The sequence below is a fragment of the Callospermophilus lateralis genome, chromosome 11 (assembly GCF_048772815.1).
Source record: "Callospermophilus lateralis isolate mCalLat2 chromosome 11, mCalLat2.hap1, whole genome shotgun sequence".
Taxonomy (NCBI): Eukaryota; Metazoa; Chordata; class Mammalia; order Rodentia; family Sciuridae; genus Callospermophilus; species Callospermophilus lateralis.
This window is the reverse complement of record NC_135315.1, coordinates 22,045,683-22,067,239: the sequence shown is the minus strand read 5'-3', so window position 1 is coordinate 22,067,239 and position 21,557 is coordinate 22,045,683. Positions and strand designations below refer to the sequence as shown.

Here is a 21,557-nt window from a genome sequence, read left to right as displayed (position 1 = left end):
GCCCACCACTCCAGTTGTAAAACCATGCCTGGACTGACCCTCTCCCTGGTCACTGAAGGGCCCCTGCCTATGAAGTCAGAGGTGCATGGCCTAATGGGGCCTAAGAAAAACCAGCAGTCTCAGAGTCCCCACCACTGTGTCAGCAGGAGCTGCTGCCCCCTCCCCCAGGGCCCTCCAGGAAACAGAGGCCAGACACAGAGGAAACAGGAACATATTGTCCTTTATTTGCGTTTCTCAGAATACTGTACAAAGGGAGTAAAAATCCTATTCACACTTTGCTTAGAAAGATTTAAGGTGAAAGTTCCCTGTGATACGTGGGGTGAGGATGGGATAGGAGGCAGAAAACAGGATAAGTCAACTCTCCTCCTCCCTCAGGCCCCCCAGCAGAGGGCTCAGGCACTCACACCTTTTCAATGTAACATGCTCCCAGTAGGACTGGGGAGGGGAGAAGGCTCCTCCTCTCTAGCCAGCCCCACCTGTCTCCCTCCTTGGATTGAGACAGTGGCTGCAGCCACCACCCTGCCTGACCCTTCAGCCCACCACCAAGTGGAGGTGGTTTCAGAGCCCCACGTGTACCGTCCCTCAAAAGGCCCTGCATGGCACCAGTCTGAACAGGGAGGTCACAAGGTGAGGGACTATGGAAGGGCCCCACTGTCCAGAGGACAGTGTCAAACTGTACCTGTGCTCACAATGACATAGCCTCTTCCACCCAAGTCCGCCCCTCATGCCAGTTCAGGAGTTTCAAACCCACAGACACTTCCCTAACCTCTCCCCAAGATCATTCTGTGGGTGAGGAGGAGGTGGGACTAGCTTCTGCCCACTCCCCTTTTACAACACACCTCCACTACTGCTGAGGTCCGTTCTTCTAAGACTCGGATCACTACCCCACCCTTACCCACCACTGCCCTCTCCCCAACCTCCACTGGGACCAGATGGCAAAGCCCTGGCCCTTTGCCTCCGGAACCAGGCCATGTATGCCCCACCGCCACCTCCCCTCACCCTCCCCGCTCCCATCCAGCACCCAGAGTAGGGTGTGGGGCAGCCTCCAAAAGCCTGGGACTAGGATCAGACAGCTCTCTACCCAGAGGGGTGAGGTACTGTCACACACTTGCTTCCATAGATACAAAAATACACTGTCGTCCTATAGCCTGAAGAACCAAAACGAAACAATCCAGAAGCCGTACCTTCCTCTGCTCCCTCACAGGGGTTAAAGTGCTTTGGCTGCCTGAGGGTAAACAAGCAAGCAGGGATTTCTCCCTTGCCTCCTGTCCCAACCCCGGAGATCTAGGTCCATGTTCAGCCCGGGAGCCCAGCCCTTCCATGACCACCCCATGGAGTCTATTCAAAAGGCAAAAGGAAAGAATCAAAAAATCAGAATGGGTTAGAGCCCAGGGGCCCACCCCAACCCACTACAAGCTACTCCAAGTCGGCTACTGGGGAAGCAAGGGGGAACTAGGCCCAGAGGCGTGATCCCCATCTCCGGCAGTGTCCAGAGGCTCCTTGTCTTCAGCATCACAGCAAACGCCTTCCACCCCTCCCCTGCCACCCCAGGCTGGGGAAGGGGCTGCACCCTTAGTACTTATTGATGCCAAAAATGCGGACTCCATGGAGCTGGGGCAGCTTAGGGATGAGAACGCTCATCAGAGACACAGTGTTGAGGATGAAATGGATCTGGTCGTACTTGGTGTAGAAGCTGGTTAGGAAGTACCTGGAGGGAAAGGTTAGGGAGACAGATGAAAGAATGGAGGTCACCTCCTCCCTCAGAATTCCGACCACTAAGGAGTTATAGGAGGTGTCTCCACACCAGAAGTGGAATGGCAAGATCTCCCGGGCTACTGCGGCCCCTATCAACTCAGCCCCCTCCTGCACCCAGACCTGTGGGCCAATGTCTTTCCAACTGAGAAAAGAGGGCCAGGGAGGCCCAGGCCTGAGTGCAGTGTAAGACCCAGGGATCTTTCGCCTTCCCTTCTGTTTATTCCTACATCAAGGGCCAGAGTTGGGGAGGGGTTTAGGTCTGGCTGGCCCCAGGCTCCCCCAGGCCTTGTCCTGCCTGCTGGTGTCCTCACTAGTGAAGGCACTCACAGCACAATGGGCGTGATGGTCAAGAACTTCCGAGAAGCCGTGAACTGGACCCCGTAGTCCATCTGCTCCCAGTGGGTCAGCAACCTCGCTTTGCCCTGGTCTGGGGTCTCGAAGGGTGTCCCTTTCACTGTGTGCAGGAAGATGTACATGCCCTGGAGAGGGGTGCCTTCGTTAGAGGATACAAAAGGCCAAAGGGCCCCCAGCTTAGCTCCTCGACCCAGTCACAGAAGTAGTTCCAGGTGATCTGCAGCCTCCCCCTGTTGGGCAGGGGGATATGGGCTGGAGGCCAAGATGGAGCAGCTGGGAGACTGGCAGAACAAGAGGATTCCAGGGGGAGAGGGCAGGCCTGGCATGAAGAGACTGAAAGGAAGAGAAGTTAGCTGCAGAAAAGGCATAAAGATGCTACCTTCTGGCCCAGGTGGAGCCTCCACGAGCCAGAAAGGAGGGGCAAGCTGAGGGGGACTGAACTCCTGCCAGTCCATCAAAGGAGTAAGAGGCAATGACTGCTAAAGGGCAAAGGAGGACCGGAGTGAGGGGTGGCATGAGACCCTAACTTGGGGAAGGAGCCTTTCTGCTCCAGGCTAGGCACTAGGATTCCTGGGTGCTGGGGATACTTCAAAGCCTTGGTTCAGTTCTCAGTAGCCATCTTCCAAATCCACAAGCCACCCATCCAGGAGATATAGACAACTCTGCAGATTAGATTCTTCTTATAGGTGTGTACAGAGCTGAAACCCAGGAGGAGGAGTGGGATGGAAAGGTAAAAGGTAGGCCTAGGCGCTGGCAACAGCTGTTGTCAGGTCATCACCCTGCTACCCGGCCCACGTTTGGCAGATTCCTTCTATTCCTCAGCCCCATCAAAGAGCAGCACATATGGTCAGATGCAGGTTCTCACCATGTTGTGGATGAGGTTGGTGAGGGTCCAGACGACAGGGACACTCACGAAGGGGATGCTCAGCAGCACAACATGAAGAAGCCCAATGGCGAGCACGTAGGAGAGCCAGATGCCACGGCTGTTCATCACCCGCGTATTGGGGTTCACTTCGCTGTGTGCTGTGCCCACATTCATCCTGACACCCCTCTCCGCTGCTGCTCTGCAAACAAGCAGCACAGGTGAGACAGGTCACACCACTTCCTCTGCCCCCTCACACCCTCTGGATCTTCCTTCCCTGAGAACTCCATATAGTCTCACTGCTTTGGTTCACAAGAATGGAGGCTGGAAAAAAGTTTATGTGCACTTGGCTCTAGTCATTTCCTGCTGCTGGGGTGGGATTAAAACTGGGCTGTCCTATGCATCATCCCATCAGGACAGTGCCCTATAAGTGCCTGGGGACAGATCAGCAAAAGATATTCAGGTCCAGAGCAGAGAAATCAATGCCCATCCCCTGCTATTGCACTTCCATGAGGGTCCCCTTCCTACTAGGGGGAGAGAAGAGGCCTGCCCCCTAGAATTCTCCCTCAGTATATATAATTCCTGCTGGCTCTGTCTCAACTGAGGGCCTGAGGAGACCTCTCCTACTCTTTCCACAGGAGTAAAAGAAGGTGAGGCCTGTGGGTGAAGTACTTTGAGGTCACTATTCCCACCCACCCCTAATTTTCCAATCAGAGATCTCCCCAAAGTTTACCCAGGAGGACTGAAGGAGAAAGAGGGTGGGAGGAGAAAATAGCATTGAGAGACAACATTTGCTCAGATCTGGAAGGGTCCTTTTTAGTGACACAAAACTATACACCCAGACATTTTATCTATTTGGCAGACACACAGGCTAACCCTTGGGATGCCAGCCATTCTGGTGTCAAATCTCCAGGGCCCTTTACCCCACCAAAATTCTCCCTCAGCATGATTCCTGCTGGTTCTGTCTCACTGAGGGCCTCAGTAGACCTCTCCTATTCTAAGCCCTTCCTACAGGAGTAAAAGAAGGAAAGCCCTGTGGGCACAAGCAGTAGTGGATGAAGTATTTTGGGGTCACTGTTCCTATCCACCCTAATTCTTCGATCCTAGATCCAAACTTTGGCCCAGGAAGACTAACAGAGGAGAAAGAGAGGGAAGGAAGGATACAGAGCATGGCCATCTATAGTTCCCACAGGCAGCTGGAAGCCAACCTCCCAAGGACAGGAAATCATACCAGCGACCTCCCTCCTGCCTTTTTCCTTCTCTGCCCCAGCCGTCCTCACCTCAACCTCCAACCTCCCTCCAACCTCTGTTCTCAGCACCTGTTTCCAGGTATTAACACTGTCCTTTCCCCTGCCCAGTCCCAGTGTTAGAAGCCCTGCAAGAGGAGGAACCAGAAGTCTGTCCTTGATGCCCAGGAAATAGTGATTCCTATCTAGAGTGGGCAGAGGGGAGAAAAGAAGGCAGGAGGGGGAAGATCTGCCACTTGTCCAGAGCCTGGTTGTCCCCAGACCCCTGAGGGTCCTATGACTAGCAGAAGGTGGGAACAGAAGTCACCTGTGTACTGCTCACCTCCTTATCTAAAGTAGGGTCTTGCCTGCTAAAGACCCCAAAGTCATCATCATGGTAGCAGCCCCAAATTTCCTGGTAATACAAAAAGGAGTCCCAGATGGAGATATTCTAGAAGTGCCCAGAAGACCACCTCTATCACCCCATTGGGCCAACCCCCTCAAACTCAGAAACTACATCTCCTGGCAGGATCCTAGCCAAGCCTGCACAAGACCCAATATCCTCATGGGTTAGTTCCTTACTTACAGAACAATGAGAGCAAGTTTCCTCTTCTTAAAACTCAAAGCTTTCAAAGCTTACAAACACAGTTTCCCAACAAGTAAACACTGTCAACCTTTTCTCCCTATTTCTCCACTCTGGGAGAAGGATCAGTTAATTACTAATGGAAATGACATGTATCCGCAGACACCAAAGTCCCAAGAGTGCGTTCTGGCTGCCAGATTTTTTCTTAGTTTATGAATTGCTAATGTCTATTTTTTGGGGGAAGGAGGTGGTGGTCTGACAGGGTTTATTTCAGGCTACAGGCCTGATAGGGTTTACTTCAGGGTAAATGTTGGGGTACACACTGGTGGAAGTGATGCTCCTGGGGCCCATTGGCCCAGCCCATTAAGCTGGTTAATTGAGCCTAACAGAAACCCAAGGAACTAGAAAATCCGTTGTTTACCTTCCCAGAGCCTTGGGACTTCAGTTACCCTAACATAGCCCTTGGGATACCTACTACGCAAAAGCCTCCACCTGGGACAGAGGCTGTGTCTAAGAAGTGAGGCCTCTGAAGGACTTACCACTATGGAGAGGGAAAAAGCTCTCCAGAAACTGTTGGCCCTTCCTTCATAAATCAGACCTCCAGGGCTGTAGGTGTAGAAAGACTTCTAGCCCTCCCTAGCATTTTGTCCAGAAGTGAGAAAAACCTTGCTGGATCCCAAATCATAAGACTCTACTCCCTCTTCTGTCTAACAGTGCATCCAACAAAGCCCAATGAGTCTGGGAGGAACCTTGATCTAGGTCCTAGATAACACCTTGGGAAGCTTCTTTCTTAAGCCTGAACACTAGGTGACCTGAGAGCAGGAAACCCTATCAGACTACCACCCCCTTCTCCCAAAAAATAGACATTAGCAATTCATAAACTTAAGAAAAAATCTGGCAGCCAGAATGCACTCTTGGGACTTTGGTGTCTGCGGGTACATGTCACATCCATTAGTAATCAACTGATCCTTCTCCCAGAAGTGGAAAAATAGGGAGAAGAGGTTGACAACGGCAGACAGGTCCCCAGCAGCTGAGGCTCTAAAGTTCTGCTGCCATAGCTGGCAGGTGGCTGCCATCACCAGCCCCTGATGTGGTTTCATAACCTGCCTCAAACCAGAGCCTGCAGCAACTCTGTTCTGTTAACCACTTTTTTGCTGGTAGTTCTTTTCCCCTCCCCCTTGGCTCCACACAGGAACGTCCCGGCCCAACCAGTCTGTCAGACACTCACGTCAAGGCCAGAGTGCGCTCCAGGGCAGCCACTAGGTAAGTGTTTCCCATTTCCTCCCCCAGGTAAAAGCAACCCTTTAAACAGCAAGCCTCCTGCCTTGTGGATGATGAGCCCAAACATCCAGGCCTGTACCCTGAAGACCCCAAAGGAAAGTCCGTGGCAGCACACCACATGACACTACCACTCCACCCACCCACAACTTGCAGGACCAAAGTGGCTCACCTCTCGCTCTGGTCCAGCCTCCCAGACTCGAGGGGTTGGTGGGAGTGGAAAGAAAGGGAACCCTCTCCAACCCGGGGGCAGGGAGGAGCGAGGAGGCGGAGTCCTCACTATTGTTGGGGTTTTCGGAGTGGGACTTCTGGCACGAGGGCCTCCCGCTTTGCTTTCCAGCTAGGGACCTGACACTCGGAGCCTAGCAGGGTCCGGGGCCCCACCCCCCATCTGCATGCGTTCACCAAGCCAAAACCTTTATCCCCGAAGTCCAGCCTCTCCCCGCCCCCCACCCCAGCCGAAACACTCCTCCCCGAAGTCCTACCCCAGGCCTCCTACTCCTACTTTCCTCCTCGGGCACCTCCTCGTGTGATGCAGCCCCCTCCACCCCCAACCACTCTACCCCGATCTCCAGTCCGCGGCGCTCCTCCAACAGCCCCCAACTTCTCTGTCGCCCCTCCTCTAGCCCCTGGCCTTCGGATTCCGCCACCCGAAGCTACCGGTCCGAACTCACCGTGCGGAGCGGGAGGTCGAGGGCCCGGGAGGGGTGCCCGGGAACAGGGGCCGCAGCTGCTTTAGCAGCTGTAACAAACAGCGGCGGCAGCACCCCGCTGGCAGCCCCGGCCGAATCAGCGCCTCGCGCCGGTCCCCGCGACGTCACCGCCGCGCGCCGGCCTCCCGGTGCCTCCTGGGAATCGTAGTTTTTCTCCAGCTCCCGTTCCCATTCCCGCTCCAGCCACTCTAGGGTCGCACCGCCGAACGTTTTGCGGCGACGCTAGAGTGAAATCAGATGGTATTAGTTCGGCGCGTAAAGACCCCAGCTTTTGCGCCTGCGCCCTTCAAGCGTGATTTACTCTTGTCTCGTTTTTATTTTGCTTTGTTTTGTTTTTACAATACTGGAAATTTAATTCAGGGGCGCTCTACCACTGAGCTACACCCCAGCCCTTATTATTTTTATTTATTTATTTATTTTGAGACAGAGGCTCCCCAAGTTACCCAGGCTGGTTTCGAACTTTCGGTCCTCCAGCCTCAGGCTCCCGGATAACTGGGATTGCAGTAGTACGCCGTCACGTCCTGCTCCCTACCCCAGTTTTTCTAACGAGAAAACCCAGAGCTTTAAGTAACTTGCAGTAGAACTCCGTTGGGAAAGACTGACCCACGTGAAGCGGTTTTACCACTACACCTCACTGCTTGTACTCCGGCCCCAGAAGGGCCCCTCCAGAAACTGAGTAGCTCGGCCCTTTGCCCTGCTGTATTTGTTGCCTGGGTTAAGGGTCTGTAGGGCAGAGAACAGAGCCTGTCCAAATCCTGCCTACTTGACAAGTGACATTTGATCCAGGCTGGCCTGAGCCCTGCTGCATCCTGGGTCACTTCAGGCATCAGAATAAGCCACGTGTCATAGAAAGATTCTTTGATGAATAGTTAGGAGCCTGAATTACTGTCTTGGGTCAGCCTGTGTGGCTTTGGGTGGGAAGCTGTGGTCTGCAATTTTCATGTCTGCATGCTGTCAAGGCAAAGGCTCAGATTTTACAGCCAGGTAGACATGGTGTAGGCATTCCTTTATCGGCAGTGTGATCCTGGGCAATTACTTAATTTGTCTTCACCTCTACTTCCACATTCATGAAACCCTACCTCCAAGGTTGTTGTGTGAATTCAAAAGAATGTATGTAAAACACCTATCATATTGTAGGAAGTTGAACTAAAAGGTTCTTAAGGTCTCCTGGGTCACTCCCACTCTCCATGCAACAAGAGGGCCTTGTCTGGGTAATTTCCACTCCCCCACCCAGCTCCTCTCTAAGTCCACAGGGCTCAGCAGGGCTGGAAGAGCAGGATCAGATGATGTCATGGCATGCCAACCTGGCTGGCTAGACATGCACCCTGAACTGAATGTGTGGGGACAAGAAGAGGGCTGGCCCAGGAAAGCTGGGGAGCATTTTCTTCAGATCACCAACACCTTCTCAGGGGGCTGCTAGGAAGCAACTGTAACAAAACTGGAGTGGGACCACCAGAGGCACCTAAGCTGGCATCTAGCTGCAGAACTGGCAGCTCCTCAAATATTTCCAGGGTCAATGGCCCCAAGAGTACTCATCCCAGGATCTAAATAATCAGCCCAGATGGTGAAAAACTGTCTTGTGTCCCCGGAAGTGCCTCCCGGTTGGTGGAGGCTCTTTCCTTAATATTCATCCCGCTATAGACAGTTGTCCTCACAGAAATTTGCCTGCCCTTGAGGCAACAACAATATCTCTATTCTGTCCAAAGTGAGCCTGCTTGACTTTTCTGACTTTTTTCTGGGTTTCTTCCATCCTCCATCAAGTCCATCCAACTGTGGATCTTTGCTAGTTTCTTCATATCCCTGTGAAGTTCAATGACCATACAGAGTCCCCATCTCCAACAAGGCTCTGACTAATGCAGAGTCAACGGAAAGATCACTGCACATGTCATAGCCTATTAATAACTCCTGTTATCAAGGGTTTTTTTTCACAATGGGAATGAACAGAATTCTGACTCACTCTGGTTTTGTGGTATATTGTGGATCACTTTATGCTTTATTTAGCCAGAGTCCTGTCATCATCTTTCTCCTCTAACTCTTTGCCCTTATAATTACTGTGTCTTCACCAAACATCCTGACCATCATTCAAGAATGAGTGACAGCACTATTATATGGTGCCAGGGAACACACAAACCCTTGGACAAACAATTGGCACTATGTGCCAAGAAGCTGAAAAATTGTTCATGCCTTGGAAAGAAAAAATTGTTCACACTTCTGGTAGCACATTCTAAGGAAGCCATTGCATGTACAGGAAAAGATGCAATGTGTGAAGATGTCCATTCCAGAAACATTTATAGTAGTGGGAGACTGGAAGCAGCCTAAGTACCCAGGAAAAGGTTATGGTCAGGCTGGGGATGTAGCTAAATGGTAGAGTGCTCGCCTGGAAGTGCAAGCTGTGGGTTTGATCTCCAGCACTGCAAAAAAAAAAAGTCATGGTATATCCAACTATATGGATATGAAGCCATTTAGTATATGATTGTGAAAACATAGTATATGTTATATAACATAACATAAATGAGAAATTGTTTGCTAGGTTATATGAAAAGATAAGGGTCAGGCACTGTGGCAAACATCTGTAATTCTAGCAGCTGGGGAGGCTGAGGAAGGAGGATGGCGAATTCAAAGCCAGCATCAGCAAAAGCAAGACACTAAGCAACTCAGTGAGACCCGGTCTCTAAATAAAATACAAAATAGGGCTGGGGATGTGGCTCAGTGGTTGAGTGCCCCTGAGTTCAATCCCGGGTACTCCCCCCCCCAAACAAAAAATAATGATACAGAATATCATAAACATTTCCCATGGCTGCAATCAGCAAAGGGAAACTCTCTAAAATAAGATAGGAAGTTTAAAGGGGGGGCTTATAGATTAAAATAAATTAAATGGTATATAAACCAAAAGCCTTATTTGGATCCTGGTTCAAACAAACAAAAAAACCTTAAAAAAAAAGATTTTATTTAAATATCAAGGGAATTTGAATGCTGACTAGGTATTTGATGATAAATTATACATTTTAGGGCATGATATGGTCCTGCAGAAAGGTGTTTTTAAATTTAAAAATTCACCTTGTCTTTTAGAGATATATAGTAAATTATTTGTAGTTGAAATGATACAATAACTGAATGGGCTCTAGAATAATCTGGACCAGGGAAATAAATAAACAGATCATAAGGTGATAATTATTGAAACTAGGTGATAAGTACATGAGGTTCCTTATATTATTTTCTGTATTTTTTTTATTTTTAAAAAGATAATAAAAAAGATTTTCTACACATGCATATACATTGATGATCAAGATAAGCAAAATTAGGACTGGGGTTGTGGCTCAGTGGTAGAGCACTTGCCTAGCACATGTGAGGCACTGAGTTTGATCCTCAGCACCACATAAAAAATAAATAAAGGGGCTGGGGATGTGGCTCAGCGGTAGAGTGCTTGTCTCGCATGCGTGGGACCCTGGGTTCGATCCTCAGCATCACGTAAAAAATAATTGAGTGAAATAAAGGTATTGTGTCCAACTATAAAATAAATATTTTTTAAATAAATAAATAACATAACATAACATAAAGTTATAAATAAAAGTAAAAACCATAATCTAAAAAAAAAATAAAAACAATAATTAAAACTAGAGCTGGTAAGATCCTGGCACCAGGTTCAATTCCCAGCTCCTCTAGTTAATACTGTGTTGCCTTAGGCAACTTACAAAACCTGACTGGGCTTCAGTTACTTCCTTTATAAATGGAGATGATGACAATCATAATACATGCCTCATGTTGTAAAGATTAAATGGATCAATAAATATGAAATGCTTAGAACAATTCCTGGCACATACTTAAATGCTCCAATTGTGTTGCCTTTTAACAATTCATTCCACATTTGAATGATTTGGGAGCCTCTACTAGGCTATGGAAATGCAACAAAATGAAAACAGACCTTGTATTAGGGATTCAAGGCGATCTTTTTCATTCTCTAGTTTCGGACTTTGTGTAATGTGATATTACTTTTAAATGTTTTATGAAATGTGTTTTTAAAACAGAGTCAGCTGCGGTTACAGGCTCTCCCTGCCCTCTGGGAGCTGCTTAGTGTGCTGAGGTAGGTTACCCAGCTTTCCCGGTGGGGGTGGCCAGACAGCCCCCAGTGGGCAGAGATAGCCCTTGCAGGCAGGCAGCAAGATAAACAGGGAGCAAATTCTCTGAAAGAGGGCAGTGGCAGAAGCCAGGAGGCAGGGCATCAAGAAGAGGAGTGCCTTGCCCTAAGTCCTGGGGAAGAGAATACCACCCCTCCCCTCCTACCACCTCCTGTCCTCGACCTCCTCTCCACTGCTTCCTACAGGGGAGGTGTTGAGGTCTACCCAGAGCAAGGAAGGCAAGGCTGTTGGTTCCAATGACAGTTGTGTTGTTTTGTTTGGGGGAAGGGGCACCCCAAGCTTATGGAGGATGTGGGGATGGATGCCAAAGAGAACCAGGAGAATCAAGTGACCCTCCTGAGGACTACTAAGCAGGGGAGAAGCCAGAAGAGGTGCAGTGGGCACAGGTCGTGTCTCCAGGGGGTACTCCATCCTGACTCCCTAACCCAGCCCTGTGGTTGGCCATTTGGGGCTTCAGAGGAAAAGGGCTGAGCCAACACTTGGGAACCAGAACCTCCCCTCTCTGGGAACAAAGTGTGGGGAGGTACTGCAGGAACCCTTCAATCTGCATATTCTGTGATATGGAGAATTGAATAAAATAGTTTCTAAAACTGGAACTATGCCTGGCTTGGTGGAGCAAGCCTGTAATCCCAGCTGCTAGGGAGGCTGAGGCAGGAGGATGACAAGTTTGAGGACAACCTTAGCAACTTACTGAGACCATGTCTCAAAATAAAAAGGGCTGGGGATGTTGTTCAGTGGTAGAGCACTTGACTAGGATGTGTAAGGTCCTGGGTATTACAATCCCAATATTGCAATAAAAAAAAGAAAATGGAAACTATTACAGAGCAAAAGTACAGTGGAATGCTGGGTGCAGTGGCTCACACTTGTTAAAAAAAAAAAAGTACAATGGATATAAAGTCAGTAGATTTAAGACAAGACCCTCTTGCACTCTTCCAATTGAGTTTCTACTGCTAGCAGGTCTCACCCATCTGGAAATGCAGACCACCTTCTTCCCCTGATGGAAGCCAGCTCATCCTACAGACATAATTATAACAAACATTATTCAGTGTTTGCTGTGTTCCAGGCACAGGATAAAGAGCTTTATGTGTATAAACTCTGTTACAGCCAGCTTCCTGCAATAGCTGCTCCTTCTGGGTCTTCCTCACATTTGCATTTCCTGCACTGAGCAGATCTTAGCAAATATTAGCTGAAGTGCATTTCTGAATGTACACCCCAGATTGCAACCACTCGGAGCTACTTACCTTGCTCTTTCTGTCTGTTGCCTCAACCTGTAATGTTTTCCTCTTGGTCTTTCCATCTAGTAACCCCCTATTCATTCCTCAAAGCCTAGCTCAGCTGTTACCCTCTCCAAGGTTCAGGCAGAGCCCACTGCTCCATCCTCTGAGCTCCTGGGACACTTGCAGACCTCAGCTAGACCTCACCCCTAGGTGAGGCTAGTGGCTGTATTTGTACACATACTAATCCATTCCTATTGTATGGGGGATATTTAATTATCTCTGCATCCCAATGCCTAAGAGACCCTGGTGTTCAGATGTGTGTTGAGCAAATGAGAAAGTACATTGAAGGGTGGGAGCTTGAGATGTCTACACTTTGTCCTTTTATGCAAGGAATAAGAATAGCAAAGACCTTTCTGCCCATCCCCCTGAAATGGCCCAGTAGTCTGGCATTAGATGGGTCATGAGAGGGAAAGTAACTACCCTCCTTCTTTCCTTTCAATTACTCCTTCCATGCAGACTGGACCTGAAGGTCTCCAACATCAATGGGACAGAAGACTGAGAGGATTACTTTCCTGGCCCTGAACTTGGGAGCTAGAGCCCTGCCCTGCCTCAGCCTCTCCTCTCCCTACCATGGTGAACACACTGAGCATCAGGCTAGAAGGGATCTCAAGAGTCTGTGAGGTCCAGAGAACTGAAGGCCCCAGGGGACTGAAGAAGGATGTGCCCAGTAGCATAAATGTCAGGTGGTCTTGGCCTCCCCAAGGGTGTTCCCATATACTCCACAGGCCATAGCAAGGCATAGAATGCCATGCTAATGGTTCCTCCCTTACCATGGCTTCCACTCAGGCCCTTATCATCTCCCACCTGGACTGTTATTATGTCTGGTCTTCCTTCCACCAACATGTCCTGCACACAACCAGCAAAGTGATCCAAATATCAAATCTAATTCAAAACCTCTTCCATCCATTAGCGCTGCCAATGTCTCAATTCTTACTTGGTATACAAGCCCACAAATATCTGGTCCATTTCTACTTCTTTAGCCTTTGCCACCAGTTGCTCCACCCGCTCTACAGTCTGGAAATTAAGCTGTTTCTGGCTTCCCCACCTGATGAACCCAGCCTTGAAGTCCAGCTCAAAGGTCACTCCTTAGTGAAGCTTTGCATGATCCCCTAGGAAAACTAGTGTACCAGTGAGAAAAACCCAAAAGAAGCAATGATTCTTCCCCTAGGTTAAATCTAATGAATTACCTGAAGAACTGCTTAAAACCCCCATCATCAGACACATGCCAGACCTCAGATGCATCCTTGTGGTGGACCCTGGCATCATTTTTTGTGTGTGAATTTTTTTATACCTTTATTTTATTTATTTTTTATGTGGTGCTGAGGATCAAACCCAGTGCCTCACTCATGCTGGGCAAGTGCTCTACTGCTGAGCCCCAGCCCCAGCCCCCAGGCATCATTTTCAAAGACTTCTAATGTGCAGCCAAATTGAAGTAGAAACTTACCTTTCTCACATAATGAATTGAAAGGTAGGCCGTAGCTGGTGTTATTTGAGTGATGTCCTGGCCATCATTTCAGTGATGATCTTGATTCTTCCTTCCTGCTTTATTGCCTTATGATCATGAGATGACTAGAATTGACCCTCCTTGTTAAAGTAGGGAGAAGAGCAGGGTCTAGTCCTATCCTCTCTTATGAGCAAGTCAAAGACTGTCCCAGAGATCCTTTCAGCCAAACTCCAACTTAGATGTGATTGACCAGAACTGGGTCACCTCCAGTTGTCAAAGGAAGTTAGAAAAGTGAGCTGTAACAGGATCCCTGATATCTGAAGGACCAATCAGTTTTAATCATCAGGGATTGAGTACTTAGCTCCTCCCCAATCATGTGTGTTACCACAGAAGAAGGTAAATAATGGATACCACGTGGGCATCCAGCAGGTTCTGCCGCATTACTTCTCTCTGTGTTCTTCAAAGCTCCTTGTATGCACAGCAGTTCTGGCCATGTGTCAATGCATAGAGACATGCATTGGCATGTCTACATCTCTTCTAGACCAACAGTTCTCAACTTAGGAATACCTGGGCAGACTAGTGCTCAGACCATTCACGGAGATTGTAAATTTTTTAAATATTTTTTTAGTTGTAGTTGGATATAATACCTTTATTTTATTTATTTTTATGTGGTGCTGAGAATCAAACCCAGCGCCTCGCCTCACACGTGCTAGGCGAGTTCTCTACACTGAGCCACAACCCCAGATCCCCCACATTGTAATTTTAATTACAGATGAATCCCAGATGAATCCTCTGCTTAACTGATTCTAAGATGCAGAATGAGTTTCAAGAACCTCTACTACAGACCAGCACCTTGAGAACACATCTGTATCTTCTTCAACTAGCACAGTACTTGGAACACAGGGCTCTCAAGAACTCCTCACTGAATGAGTGAACAAAAGAATGAATGTCAGAGAAAAATTTCTGCCAAGCCCCAGCCTTCAGTGTGTACCATGATAACCATGGGTCCTGCCTCCCTTCAGATCTCCCCTTTTTTTTTGAGCCCTGCACTCAGCCTCCTTTAATGAACCATAACCACAGCCCCAGGTAGCCCCTTCCATGTGCATAGTTTGCCTGTCTCTCCCCCAGCTGCTGTGCTGGGTAGCCCAGTCCCACTCTTGCCTGGCAGCTGTCTTAGTCTGAGAAGGAGATAACTCTCCATCAATGACCAGGGTCTACTGTTATGCCTTAGCTAACCCCTCTGCTCAGTATGAGAAAGCAACAGGAGGGGAAGGGTTTCACAGCTTCCTATTCCACATTTAGCCACAATCCCAAAATGGACACCCAAGTATTCAGTGGCAGTGTGCCCAGCTTAACTAACAAGAAACCTTACAGAGAAAATGTTTGCTTCTCCTGCCCAAATGTAGAAAATGTATTTGTATCTGATTCCTTAGATGAATGTGAGCCTGAGAGATGCTGAGAGATGCCTCCATTGATTCCATAACAATGAGTCAGGGATAAGTAGATCCCCAGAGGTGACATAATGTGGTATTCTACCATCTGATTCTGACCCCATCCTGCTTCTGAAACTGTTCATTCCAAGTTAACCCACAGGGTATCTCTCTCTCTCTCTCTCTCTCTCTCTCTCTCTCTCTCTCTCTCTCTCTCTCTCTCTCTCCTTCCTGGTTTCCATGTCTTGTGTTGCTTTCCTCCACTACACCATTCACGCATAATGTTCTGCCTCACCCTGAGCCCAGAGAAGACCAGGTCAAAGATGAAGAGAGCTCAGACCAGCATGGAAGAAGCATTGAAGCAGAGAAGTTGTTTCTAATTCTTGGAATACTGATCCATATTAAGAAGCTTTCCTCTGTCATACCTTTCTGCCATGATGTTCTGCCTCACCTGAGAGCCAAAGCAGTGGAGTGGATTGATAATGGACTGAACCTCTGAAACCATGTTGTGTCCAGAGAAGAGGGGATACTCCTGACAATGGAACAAGACCAAGTTCATGCAGGAGATTCCCCAATGAAAGAAAATCCTAGCCTGAAATAGGTGGAATGGTAGGTCCTACCCACAAACAGCCACAGAACTCAGGGGAAGCTGGACACTCCTCATGCCTTGATAAGTAGAAATCATTAAAAAATAACTGTTTCTTTATGGGTCTGCCATTCCACTTGGAGAAATGAACCAGGCAGAGTCGAGCGGATTGCTGAATGCCTAATAATGCCCTGATAAAATATACAAAATAAAGTACTACTCTGGAATGCAAGTCATTCCACACACAAAACAGCTATTACTTTTCAGGTAATTCTTGACTTTTCAGGCTTTCTACTGAGAACTCATCAGAATAAAACTAAATTATTAGTTTTATTATGTTAACTTCTAATGACATTTCAAATGGTTTTGGGACTGCTGAAGATAAATGGAAAAGTCTCTTAATCTGAAAATACCTGAATTACAGCTTCTTTTTTATTTTTTTACCTTTACATTCTCATATGAGTAAAAACAACAATAATGTAAGTCATTCATTTTATATTCTTTGATATATTTGGGGGGCGAGGTACCAGGGATTGAACCCAGAGGTACTTAACCACTGAACCACATCCCCATCCCTTTTGGGGTTTTTGTTTTGAGATAGGGTCTCAATAAGTTGCTAAGGCTGGCTTTGAACTTGTCATTCTCTGGCTTCAGCCTCCTGCTGGGATTTAGGCATGCACCACCAAACCCAGCCTTTGAGATATATATATATATATATATATTTTTTTTTTTTTAGTTGGGTGATTTAAAATGTAAAACATTTACATTAGCAATATAATTCATGTGAAACAGTATTCAAAATATTAGCATATTAATATACTATCTGTTAGAAAGATGAAGCACAAAAGTGAGGCTTATAAAAAGTTTTTAACAACATGGAAATGCTAAAAGTATAGTGTTAAAATTTTTAAATGGCAAAACAAACTGGTGTTTATGCAATTTGATCTCAATATGTAAAACAGGTGTATGGTAAAATTAAAAAACACATACAGAAAAACAAAAGCTAACCCACAGGGCTAACTTCATTCATGAGCAGGCAAGCTTTGAAGTGGCAGGAGGCCCTGTCCTGTGCTCAGAAGGCCCCACACTCTGCTGACACTCTCTTGAAATACTTAAGTTTTTGAACAAATGGCCCCATATTTTCATTTTGCACAGTGTATGATCCTGGTCACCCATAATCTCTTAACAAAATCCAACCAAGTTTTCCTCTTCAAAGGTCTGCGCAGTGTCTGACTTCATCTTCCTTTGTGCAAGACTCCCCCTTTCTAGTCTTTGTGACACCCCACACTACGGTTCTCTTCCACCTTTCAGACCTACTGGGAGAGTCAAGGTTCCTGCAGGTATCATCAGGGACCAAAAGACAAAGACACAGGGTATTAGCAAGTGCAGCATAGAGGTAAGAAGGTGCCAGTGGAATGGGAAGTGATTGGAAAATGAATCAGGAATCTTAACTATGGTCAAGATATAAGGCCACTGACTTACTGTGAGACTCTGGTCACATTCTGGGTCTCACTTTACCTATCGGCAACCTAAGAGGGTTCAACCATATGGTCCCTTCCTTTAAGCTCCATGAGGCTCCAAATCCAGCAGCAAACTGGAGATGGAGAGGGTAGAATGGTACCACACAAAGTGAGGCTGTGGAGTGGCCAAGAGAGTCGATGTAGTTAAACTTGAAGGTCATGGGAATTACAGAAGGAAAAACCACCATGAGCTAAGGGATTTGATGGGCCATTCACAAACATATTCATCTCCATGAGCCCCTGTCACTCCTGCTCCTGCAGAACACAAGAGATGAGGTGGAGTGGGAAACTTGTCCGGGTGCTAAAATCATGAAGGCAGACCATAGTGTGTTCTGGAAAACAGTGATTGTAACAATTAGCATCTGCACAGTGCTTCACAGAGCTCCCTCATGTCCAATTCACCTGGTGGATCCTCTCACCCTACAGCAGTATCCTCATTTGCAAAGGCAGACATGAGGACTTGGAGATACTGTGCCCAGCGCACACACAAAACATGTCTTCTGGCTTTGAATCCTTCCTTCCCAAAGTGCCAACCTGGGAGGCCAGGGCCCCAACACATGGAGAAAACTTGATTCTGTTACAATCCAGAACATAAAGTTAGCAGGAAACCTCCTGGGCCACTTGATCAGACTTCAGGCAGCTTTAAGAACCCCTTCCAGCCGCAGTGGCACACACCTGTAATCCCAGCAGCTCAGCAGGTGGAGGTAGGAGGATGTCAAGTTCAAAGCCAGCCTCAGCAAGAGCAAGGCGCTAAGCAACTCAGTGAGAAATAGGGCTGGGGATGTGGTTCAGTGGTTTAGTACCCCTGAGTTCAATCCTGGGTACCAAATAATAATAATAATAATAATAATAATCCTTTCCAGCTGACATTGTGGTTTCTGCCTGTAATCCCAGATACTCTGGAGGCTGAGGCAGGAGCATTTCAAGTTGGAGGCCAGGCTGGACAACTTAGGGAAGCCCTGGATTCAATTCCCAGTACCACCCCCCCCCAAAAAAAAAATTCCTTCCAACACCTAGAGGGACCAGACCATCAACCCAGCCAAGAAAAAAAAAAATTAATCACAGCGCCCCCTGTCAGGCAAGAGGGTTAGCAATGTGAGAAGCCAGTTTAGGTCCTCTGAAGAGGTATAGGGAGGTTTGCTTACCATGAAAGACTGTGGAAGAATGTCCACAAGGTTTGGAGAGTAGAGAAGAGCAGTGGCAGGAATGGAGTTGGAGGATACAGGTTGCTGGAGGCAATGGATGTAAGATGGGGCCCTCCCACTTCCGAGACTGCCAAGCAAGCAGTCCTTCTGTCTGGCCAGGCTCAAGTCAAGGTTCTGGGAGATAACCTTAGCACTGCCTGGGAGAGTATTAATGGGAGATGGCAATGATAAGGACTCGGGAGGGGGAACCCAAGGCAGGGAGTGGACTTGGGACCTGGTCTCCCACAGCTGAGTTCATCAAGGTCCAGGATCTGCTCTCCCTTGGCATCACCTGGCCAGGTCATGGCTCAGGTATCCGACACCTGTGGCTCAGAGTCACATGCAAGGAAACCCAATACACTTGGGCCCCAGGCCCCAGCTTCCAGCTGCTATGAGCAAACAGGTCTTCTGAAGGAGGGAGCGGGTCTCCAAGCCCAGCAGCAGGGAAAAGGACAGCACAGGGAAGGACTTTGCCGCCAACATGGGTGAGAGGCAGGGAGGAGGAGGGAGAGGCGGAGGGAGGACAAACAGAGCTGAGTAGAGGGGTGGATGCTTCTGGAAAAGGGTTTGATGGGCATAGAAGGTAAGGCCAGAGTAGTCATCGAGCTTAGCTTACCTAGTCAAATCAAGTCTAGCTGCATGCTCTGAAGTCCTATCATTAACCTATCCTCCTTGTCTCCTTCACATGAATGCCAACCAGATGTTCTGACACCTGCCGGGCTCACCTAGCTGTCACCCAGGTAGGTAGGAGAAAAGTCGTTATTCCAACAAGGAAATCAATACCCAGGCAGAAGAAGAAACTTAGAAACCCCCAGACTCATACCAACAGGGCCTTGGACCAAAAGACCTCATAGATTAACCCTTCCAGAATCAACAAATCCTAAGTCTCTATCCAAAGAGCCCTATTGAGATGTCCTAGATCAAGAGAGAACCCAAGAAGAAAGTAAGAAAGTCACCCAGGCTGAGAGAGCTTCCAAATGGCCCCAATCCAAAGACACTCCACAGAGGGACATCAGGAAGAAAGAGCTGGCAGTGGGAATGGAATTTTCTTTGCTCTTCCTTCATGTGATCTTCTCTTCCCCAGATCCTACTCCACTCCAGGACTATGCCAATCTGTGGCCATGCTCCCACCAGCTGTTCGCCTCCTGCCCCTCCTACTGGTGATAGGCACAGGGGGTCCTGTGCCCAGCACCCGGTCACCTCCCCAGGGCTGCTACGTGGCAGAGGAAGCTGGTGAGAGGACATTCCGCTGCAGCCAGGCAGGCTTGAGTGCTGTGCCCACGGGCATCCCCAATGACACCCGCAAGCTCTTCCTGGATGCCAACCAGCTGGCATCACTGCCAGCTGGTGCCTTCCAGCACCTGTCCATCCTGGAAGAGCTGGATCTGTCCCATAATGTCCTTGCCCACCTCTCAGGGGCTGCTTTCCAGGGTCTGGCAGGCACTCTACGCCACCTCGACCTCTCTGCCAACCAGTTGGCCTCGGTGCCTGTGGAGGCCTTTGTGGGGCTGCAGATCCAAGTGAACCTGTCTGCCAACCCATGGCGCTGTGACTGTGCCCTCCAGGAAGTGCTCAGGCAGGTGAGGCTGGCCCCAGGCACTGGGACAGGCATCGTGTGCGGCCCAGGAGCCCGACCAGACCTTGTAGGGCAGGAGTTCCTGCTGCTGGCTGGGGAAGAAGAGCTGTGTGGGACAGGGCAGGGTGGGGCTCGGAGGAGCACTGACGTGGCCCTGCTGGTCACCATGGGGGGCTGGCTGACACTGGTGGTGGCTTATCTGATCCACTACGTGTGGCAGAACCGGGATGAGACCCGGCGGCCTCTCAAAAGAGTCCCTGTGCTGCAAGTACGCTCTGAGGACTCCTCCACCCTCAGCACGGTGGTCTGATAAGCAGAAGCACCCACAATCTCAGTCCTATGCTCTCCCTCTTCCTTTCTGCTCCACCCTTACCCCAACCTCTTTCCTGTCTCCCCTGAATACCTGATATCTCTCTCTCTCTCTCTCTCTCTCTCTCCCCGTACCAACACTATACTTGGTACCTGAATTTTTACATGCCTCCTCTGTGCCTGGATTGTGCTAGACTCCTAGAACGCAAAGCTCCCAGGTCTATGTTTGGGGTTGGGGCTGACAGAACAGAGCATGACCCCAGGTGGTCTATGCTAACTCAAGGATAGGTGCAGGCAGCAGCAGTGGGACCATGAAAGTGGGAGCCTGGGCCTGGCTCTGGGTCACCTCAGAGGTGTCACTATAGAGATGTGTGAACTGATTCTTAGGGAATGAGGAGGAGTTGGGGCAAAAGAGAGGGATGGGCCTTGGTGCAAGTTCCCGTACAAAGGCAAGGAAGATGCGAAACAACTGGAGTATCCAGGCAGCAGCAACCCCTACCTGGGGCTGGGAGAGAGGGTTCAAAGAGGAGTGAGGGGACCATGGACTAAACTGGAAGTAAGGACAGAAAGACAGGGTACATACCACCTGCTTGAGGCTCCTGTGGGCTCCTCCTCTCTTCTCCCTCTGCCTCTACTGAAAAACTCCCTCTTTCTTCTTGCCTCTCTTGTTCCTGGTCTCCTTTCCCTGTGCCCTCTATTGGGGACCCCTTGGCTCAGGGTCCCCTACTTCCTTTCCCAAAGACTCCCATCTTTCTGCTCTTTCCTCTATATTTATACACTGATGTGTTCCCTGAGACCTTTCCCTTGGGGGAAAGGTGGTCTCCTCTAGGCGGGGGTGGGTGACTGCAGAGCTGGGGGCAAAGAGGAGATCCCAGAACATCACTGGGCAATAAAGTCCTTTTATGAATGCCCCAAATCTTATTGTATTTGATTTGTTTGTCTATTTTTATACTTATTTTTTTTGTGTGTGTGTGTGGAACTGGGAATTGAACACAGGAGCACTCTACCACTAAGCTACATCCCCATCCCTTTATATATTTTTTTATTTTGAGACAGGGCCTCATTAAGTTGCCCAGGCTGGTCTCTAATTTGCAATCCTCCTGCCTCAGCCTCCTGAACAGCTGTAATTACAACACACGCCACTGTGCCTGGCTCCTTATTGTTCATTTTTTTTTTTTTTAAGAAATGTGTGAACTAGCAGTAAGGAATGAGAATTGGAGGGGTGTTGAGCTTTTCTCCACCCCCTTTACCTCCCCTGTGATGGGGGTGCTCTGATTGGGCTGAATGCCAACTTCCTCTCTCCCCTCCTGCCTCCCAGCTCCTG

General features: G+C 48.7%; 2 protein-coding genes across 5 annotated transcripts; one reads left to right on the top strand and one right to left on the bottom strand.

The window, feature by feature from the left end:
- Positions 1–202: 202 nt before the first annotated feature.
- On the bottom strand, positions 203–6,858 carry Ormdl3 (ORMDL sphingolipid biosynthesis regulator 3). 3 transcript variants are annotated; one of them, XM_076870399.2, is made up of 4 exons: positions 6,733–6,858; positions 2,975–3,173; positions 2,083–2,234; positions 203–1,708 (listed from the first exon to the last, which is right to left on the bottom strand). In XM_076870399.2, exons 2-4 carry the CDS (start codon positions 3,146–3,148, stop codon positions 1,573–1,575), a joined length of 462 nt encoding a protein of 153 aa, XP_076726514.1. In that variant the 5' UTR covers positions 3,149–3,173; positions 6,733–6,858; the 3' UTR covers positions 203–1,572. The 3 variants fall into 3 exon arrangements, with proteins under 3 accessions (XP_076726514.1, XP_076726516.1, XP_076966664.1); XM_076870401.2 differs by having other exon boundaries at positions 2,975–3,168; positions 6,733–6,839; XM_077110549.1 differs by lacking the exon at positions 6,733–6,858 and adding an exon at positions 6,231–6,387.
- A 3,939-nt stretch (positions 6,859–10,797) lies between these two features.
- Lrrc3c (leucine rich repeat containing 3C) lies at positions 10,798–20,739 on the top strand. 2 transcript variants are annotated; one of them, XM_076870872.1, is made up of 3 exons: positions 10,798–10,852; positions 19,049–19,088; positions 19,433–20,739. In XM_076870872.1, the coding sequence occupies exon 3, from the start codon at positions 19,470–19,472 to the stop codon at positions 20,232–20,234; it is 765 nt and encodes a 254-aa protein (XP_076726987.1). In that variant the 5' UTR covers positions 10,798–10,852; positions 19,049–19,088; positions 19,433–19,469; the 3' UTR covers positions 20,235–20,739. The 2 variants fall into 2 exon arrangements, with proteins under 2 accessions (XP_076726987.1, XP_076726986.1); XM_076870871.1 differs by lacking the exon at positions 10,798–10,852 and adding an exon at positions 15,370–15,667.
- Positions 20,740–21,557: the final 818 nt, after the last annotated feature.

Bases quoted from the DNA above. Each gene is read 5' to 3' on its own strand.
- Ormdl3 (XM_076870399.2), bottom strand. From the start codon at position 3,148: ATGAATGTGGGCACAGCACACAGCGAAGTGAACCCCAATACGCGGGTG. The intron at 2,235-2,974 runs GTGAGAACCTGC...ACCCCTCTCCAG, and splicing joins CCAACCTCATCCACAACATG to GGCATGTACATCTTCCTGCA. The intron at 1,709-2,082 runs GTGAGTGCCTTC...CTTTCCCTCCAG, and splicing joins ACCATCACGCCCATTGTGCT to GTACTTCCTAACCAGCTTCT.
- Lrrc3c (XM_076870872.1), top strand. From the start codon at position 19,470: ATGCTCCCACCAGCTGTTCGCCTCCTGCCCCTCCTACTGGTGATAGGC.